Source organism: Vidua chalybeata, chromosome 5 (assembly GCF_026979565.1).
Source record: "Vidua chalybeata isolate OUT-0048 chromosome 5, bVidCha1 merged haplotype, whole genome shotgun sequence".
In the NCBI taxonomy this organism is placed as follows: domain Eukaryota; kingdom Metazoa; phylum Chordata; class Aves; order Passeriformes; family Viduidae; genus Vidua; species Vidua chalybeata.
In genome coordinates, this window is record NC_071534.1 from 7,484,375 (window position 1) to 7,491,158 (window position 6,784).

General features: G+C 47.5%; 1 protein-coding gene across 3 annotated transcripts; it reads right to left on the reverse strand.

The window, feature by feature from the left end:
- Positions 1–217: 217 nt before the first annotated feature.
- Positions 218–5,756, reverse strand: LOC128788909 (zinc finger protein 572-like). Of its 3 annotated transcripts, none has more exons than XM_053944248.1 (5): positions 5,602–5,756; positions 4,496–4,568; positions 2,239–2,865; positions 781–879; positions 218–705 (listed from the first exon to the last, which is right to left on the reverse strand). In XM_053944248.1, the coding sequence occupies exons 1-5, from the start codon at positions 5,692–5,694 to the stop codon at positions 350–352; spliced, it is 1,248 nt and encodes a 415-aa protein (XP_053800223.1). In that variant the 5' UTR covers positions 5,695–5,756; the 3' UTR covers positions 218–349. The 3 variants fall into 3 exon arrangements, with proteins under 3 accessions (XP_053800223.1, XP_053800224.1, XP_053800222.1); XM_053944249.1 differs by having other exon boundaries at positions 5,262–5,756; XM_053944247.1 differs by having other exon boundaries at positions 4,864–5,756.
- Between the last annotated feature and the right edge of the window lie 1,028 nt (positions 5,757–6,784).

Below are 6,784 nucleotides of genomic sequence, written 5' to 3' on the forward strand. Positions count from 1 at the left end.
TACTTAAATCATCCCTGAGGACTTTATCATTAGTTTCAACTCATTAGGAGAGGTACAATTGCCCAAGTACATGCTGAAAGACATACCAGGTAAGAAATACACCCAAGTTTGATGAATTATCTTGTATATGAATGTTGCACTTCAGTGCATCCCAGTGATAATGATCTCTTGAGCTGCCTCAACAAAGGTCATTCCTGGCCAAAATCCCTGCAGGCTCCAGGGCAGGGATTTGATCAACTGCTGCTTGTTAATGCATCTGAGTGTACAGTCAGCACCTTCACAGGTACAACAACTGCAACAGCACAGCCCAGAGGTCACCTGCCCCAAGTGACAGAATGGTCCAGAAGAGTCACAGATGTTTACACTGGACACGTTCACAGCACAATGCTGAGCAAGCTGCAGAAGCCACAGGATCTCGAGAGATGGGGAGCTGAGGTGCAGGCAGAGCTCCAGAGGCAGATGAAAGGGATAAGGCACTGGCACCTTCACAGGAGAGGAGACTGCTGGGATTAAAAAGGGGGCAAGAAATGGACGCTGCAGCAGCCGCCTGCTGTCCTAGCAGGAGTCCTAAGCTATAAACATTGGAATTCAGGAGAGCATTGCCTGGGAGCAGTGTATTCAGTTGCTTCTGAATTTCCTGAAGCACCTGCAGCTGACTTCGCTGATTCAGGAGAAGCATATCCATGTTTTCCCTCATTTTCTTCACTGTACAAAGAGAAGGGAATGTTAATGCCTGCTATGTAAAACCACGAGGCAGTTCAGAAGTCTTTTTCTACTTACACTCTTCAGAAACAAGATTCCAGTGATCCATCTCACTTTCCTCTGCATCACACCTTTGCTCTTTCTGATGCAGAGATGTAAATTCAGGTTGATTTGCATCTAAAAGGAAGACACTGCAAGTCAAAAGTTGCAAGGTCTGCATTCCAAACATAGCAGCTCAGCAACAACCCTTCCTCTCATCCACATCTTAAAATTCAAACTTAATTCAAGTCACACGGTGGACCAAAATCAAAGATTAGGTAAATAAAGGATTTTTTTTTTTTTTTGAGGAGGGGGCACAGGGAAAGGAGGAAGCAAAGCTGAAGCAAGGGATCTGCTAAGGAAAGGGGAAATTGAGATTTAGTAAAAATATGTTTGTGTTTGCAAACTTTCTTTAGACATAGGTACAGTGTTAGACTAATCTGATACTACTCAGTGTCCAACTGAAAGGGCAAAAATGAAACTTTTCTTCAGGAATTATAAACTCTTCCATCTGAAGAAAAAACAAGGTTTAGGAGTGTAAGGTTGCATGCTTAGGGTTCTTAGGCCACCCCTCTGTATCTATGGACTAAGAGGCCTCAGACCCTACATTAAGAATTCAGTTTTGCCATTCCATCACAAACCTGATTGTAACTTCATCATTATTGCCCTGTTAAGGTGAAAGGCTCGTTTTTGTTTTTGTTTTTTTTCCCCAGAAGAAACAAAACCAAGTAAAACAACTCCAAACAAACCAACCACAAAAACCCAAGAAAAACCTCACACACAAAACACCTGCTTCTCACGCCAACACCCACAACAATCTGTGGGTGTCTAGGCAAGACCCAAGATGAAAACTTAAAATATTTTTGACCAAGGATAAAGGGACTTCCCATGTAAATGTACAACAACAGGGAGAAACACCCCACAATGCCAGTTTTTATCCCTGAGTTTCAGGTCATTACTAGAACACAAAATATTGCAAAATCCAGAAAACTCCCTACTTGAAACAATCCCTTTGTCTGTCAGTCTGTGCTGAGAATATTCCAGAGGCTTCCCACTGTAGACAACAACAATATCCACATATAACAAAATTTGGCTGCTAGAGATGACCAAGGCACTGTTTACAGCCTTTTGCAAGTCAAAATTCCTTACATCTCCCTAAGCCTAGGATTTTGGTGGCTGAGCACTTCTGAAGATCTAAGGCTAGACATCAGGCAACATTATGAAGCAGGAATTAGTGAGATCTTTATTATTAGTGGGATCTGAGAGCTTTGGGGAGTCTAAAGTGTCAGGCAAAATTTCAACTTCAGCTTTTGCAAGTAACTTCCTCAGATGGCAGAGATAAATATTAAGAGATGGGGAAAAAAAAAAGTAACAACCAACCCCCAACGCTCATATTCACAGCAGAGAGGGAGAATTGTTTAGGAAGAAACAGAGACCAGAATATTTCATGTATCCCCTGAGATTTTGTATAACTTGAAATAAACCCAATTCAGTTACCTGCTGTGTGTTCACTGGGTCTCTCTCTCAGATGTTGGTGTCTGATGAAGTTTGAGCTTACACTGAAGCTATTTCCATGCTCTGAATGCCTACAGGACTTCTCATCTGCATGGACTCTCTGATGCTGCAGCAGAGCTGTGTTCCCACTGAAGTTCTTTCTGCATATGGTGCAGGAAAATATTTTCTTTTTCAGATGGGTTTTGTGGTGAGCAAGGAGGCTTGAGGCACGGCTGAAGGTTTTCTCACACTCCTTGCACTTGTAAGGCCTCTCCCCTGTGTGGACTCTCTGGTGAGCCACCAGGTTGGCCTTCCTGCTGAAGCTCTTCCCACATTCTGCACACACAAACACCTTTTCTCTTGTGTGGATTTGCAGGTGGGTCAGAAGCCTGCAGTGCCCCTTGAAGCCCTTCCCACATTCTGGACACTTGAAGGGTTTCTCTTCACAGTGCAGTTTCTGGCCATCAGTGCCAAGGATGACTTTCCTGGAGTCAGTCTCTTTATGAGGGGAAAAATCACAGGCTGTGCCCCTCTCTGGGCTCTGGGCTTCAAGTACCTGAGGCAGCTCCTCTTGCTTTAGGTTTTCAGGAAAGCCTTTCTCCTCCTCACTGTCCCCCAAAACGCAGTCCCCTGATGGAGTAAGAGACCCATCTTAACACTCCTCTTTCCCTGAGACAAATAGGCTTTGTAAATAGAGATAGTTCTTTGTAAAATAACTCAATTTCTCAGGCCTACCTTCAGCTTACACCAGATTCCCTTTTCCCAAAGAGGAATGGAAATTCTAAAGACTGAGACAAGAAGGGGGAGGAAAATGGCAAAGGGAAGAAGAGAAAGGTAAGAAATGTTCCTCTTCTCTTCCTTCCTCTCCCTGTTTCCTTGTACTTCCCTTCAGAGAATGGCAAAACAAAGACTGCCAAGATGAAGGAAAGAAAGGAATATGCTGAAGCATCTCACCCATCCCAAATATCTACTTTTAGCTATTTGTTCCTACAGACTTAGCTCAAAAGGTTTCCAGCCTGCTAAATTATCATTAACACACTGTTTCAAAGCTGGGCATTTGGGTGGGGATCTTTCAGCACAAAAGAACCCATGCAACCTTCACTAGGCAAGGCCAGCAGGGAGATTTGGGTTGTTTCTCACTTGTGCTAGTTCCTATTTACCAGAACTGATTAAATGATGTGTTAAATGATGTGTTTTGTAGGTTGGCACACCAGGTTTTTTTTTTTTTCTCTATCACAACAATAGTTGTAAGTACTATAAGGATACTGTATATTTATGAATCAGAAGTCAAAGGGCTCTTTATTGATAAAAAAAAAATCAGCTAATTCCCAATAACTATTACAATCTCTTTTCATGGCTAGATCTAACACCACATTTACTTTCCTTGCAATGACAAGCCAAATAAATTGCATTCTGACAAAACACATCAGAAACATTTACAGCTGTTCAGCATTAACAGAATTATAAGGATCATCTAATAAACACTTAGCCAAGATTGATTTTTGCAAGCAACTTCAGGTGTTTACTACTAATTCAAGCAAAGGATTTAGGAATTAATATAGCATTGAAGTAGTACTTACACATTTAACACACAAAAAAGTTTGTTTAATCCACTAACAAAACCGAACCAAGCTTTCTACATTCAAGATAAAACTCTGCAGGGCAATTTCAGTCTTACCTCTATGATGCAAAGAATAAAATTCTTAAGTAACATGTCCTTGAAGAGGCAAAATTGTGTTTACATGGACACAGCTACCAACATCTAAATAGCAGCAACAAAATAAGCAAACCTGCTGAGAGAGGGAGTTCTCTCTCTTGTATCAAGGAATTACACCCAGGAAGAGCTTTCTCCCAGAGGGATGAAGAAGGCTCTCTCTGGCAGGAGCCCTCATTCCTGACCCTCCAACCACAAGGCTGATTGTTCCCCGAGAGCCTTCCAGATCCCTGACAGTGGCAGGGAACCACAGAACCCTCCATTCCCACACACACCCAGAGCTGGGCACTCACACACTTTGGATTTAGCGCCACAACTCCCTCAGACCCTCCTCACCCGTAAGAAACCCTGGAAAAGAGGGGTGTGCTGGCTGCCCATCACTCCTAATGAATTGTCTTATTTTAGAAGAGGTGCTGGAAAACCGCAGCAGAAAGAAACGCAGAACACCACTGCAGCCTTGCCTCGGCCCGGCATGGCATCCCGGGGATGCAATGCTGGCACCACGCTTCCCTGCGGGAACTTAACTAGCAAGAGTTTACACCTCACCTGGATATCCTGCTGCATCACTCCTCCCGGGGCTCTGGAAAATGGAAAATATGGACTCCATTGTTGGCTCCATCTAGAAGAGGAGAGGACAAGGAGCGTGGAACCTTTCGCAGCAGATGGGAGCAGAAGGGGAGGGGCAGGCGCTGGTACAGCACACTTTGGCAGGGCCCGGCCTAGGAGGCGCAAACCTGCCCAAGCCACCGAGGCCCCCGGGACAAAGAGGGCAGCCCTGCACAGAGACCCGAAGCTGGGCGAGCCGTGAGCTTCATCCAGAAAGCAGCGCGATAGGGAGCGCCTGTCCCTAAGCTCGGTCTCCCTGGGAAGCACGGAGCAGCCCTCGAGCTGCGGGGCCCTCCCACCCACCGCACCTCGTGTTTCCTGCCACGCTTTAATCCCCTCCCGCGGGGCCGCTTCGCCCTCCCCCGAGCCCCGGGCCTGCTCTGCCGGGCCCTCGCCTCGCCCCGGCCCCGCCGGCTCTTCCCGGCACAGCCCAGCGCTCCCGCCCGGGGCCGAGACCCGGCCGGGCGGTCAGTGCCGCTCCCCTCAGCCCGCGGGAGCACCGGGCGCTCCTCGGGCTCGCCCTCCGGCATCGCCAGCCGCTGGAAGTGCGGCGGGAGCTCTTCCTATGCTCCCCACCCCGCGCTCCGGCCACATTGGCTCGCTGGGCTCCCCCGCACGGAGCTCCGCGTCCCCGCTGGGCAGCACAGGGCTGGGCTGGCAGGGGTGCAGCTTGGCAGGGTGAGTCACGGAATGGCCATCGTCCTACCCCTCTGCTCAAGCGGCGTCATCCCAGAGCACACAGCATGGCACCTGGATGGTTCCGGAATGCCCCCGGTGAGGGAGCCTCCGCAGCCTCTCCGTGCAGTCCGGTTGCAGTGTTAGGAATAAGGTGGAGTGATGAGCCCGTGCAGATGAGGAGGGGTTATTAAATATGGTGGTGGCTTAGGTTGCAGTGCGAGATGTGAGCAGGGCTGTGTGTGCTATCGCTGTCCAAGTGGGCAGTTAGCTGCTGTTAATGGGCCATCGAGTCTCACTGCAGCAGTGATCAAATTACATCATCCCATTGGGAGAGGCTCTGCCCAGGGGAAGGAACCAAGCATTCCTACCTGGATGGAACCCCACAGGCAATGTTTTCCCACTGGATTCCCAGAGGAGCAGCCTTCTTTCCCGCTGCATTCCCAGAGGAAGACCAGGCCCATCTACACCACCACTGGACCTTCAGAAGAAAACTCCACCCTTCTGCAGGGTCACTGCTCCAACAGAACCACAGCTGACACTGCAGGAGGACTGCAGCCACCATTGAATGGGACTGCTACCAACACCCTGACCCACAGGGTGTCAGGTCGTATTCTGTCTCTGACAGTGTTGTTTTGTGTTACTGCATTTCTATTTTATTTTCCTAATAAAGAACTGTAATTCCTACTCCCATATATTTGCCTGGGAGACCCTTAATTACAAAATTCTAATAATTTGGAGGGAGGGGGTTTACATTTTCCATTTCAAGAGAGGCTCCTGCCTTCCTTAGCTGATACCTGTCTTTTCAAACCTTTTTTCTGTTCTCCCTTCAATCCTCCCCTTCCCTTTGTGTGCTTGCAACCTGTGCCAGGACCTCATCACCCTCACAGAGAAGAATTTCTTTCCGATATCCAATCTAAACCTGCTGTCTGTCAGTGTGAAACCATTGCCCCTTGTCCTGTCATTCCAGGTCCTTGTCCAGAGTCTCTCCATCTTTCCTGCAGTCTCCCTTTAGGCCCTGGAAGGTCACAATGAGGTCACCCCATATGTTCACTCCTCCAGGCTGAACAATCTCAATTCTCTTTAGTGTTTTCTCATAGAAGAGGTGCTCTAAATTTATTTAGGGAACGTTAAATATCTGGGTATTAACAGATCCTAGGGACTCTGAGAGATAAGAAACTCCTAAGACAACAACACCTGTGGGCCAGTGCTGTGTCCGTTTGGCTCACTGCAGTTGTTAATAAAGGATTGTGGAGGGACTCACAGTCCTTATTTCCCAGTTCCAGAAGCTCTCCTTTGCTGTGCCAGCCCTTTTCTGCCCTGTGGGATCATGGCTGCTCCTTTCAGATCTTCTCTGCTCACGCACACACCAGGGCCATGGAGCAGCTCTTTGACAGGGATATCCTGCAGCTAAGGGCACAGCTTTAAGTCCCATGTGCTTTCAGTGGCAGCCACTCATTGGTGCTGCACTAAACTAAGGCAATTCTTTCGTTTAACTTCTGGTTTTCAGGCAATTTCCCCGTATTTGTCGGGATTAATTTTGGTTTGGGAAGA

Bases quoted from the DNA above. Each gene is read 5' to 3' on its own strand.
- LOC128788909 (XM_053944247.1), bottom strand. From the start codon at position 5,085: ATGCCGGAGGGCGAGCCCGAGGAGCGCCCGGTGCTCCCGCGGGCTGAG. The intron at 4,569-4,863 runs GTGCGGTGGGTG...CTCCTCTTCTAG, and splicing joins AGCGTGGCAGGAAACACGAG to ATGGAGCCAACAATGGAGTC. The intron at 2,866-4,495 runs GTGAGGTGTAAA...TTACTCCATCAG, and splicing joins TGATGCAGCAGGATATCCAG to GGGACTGCGTTTTGGGGGAC.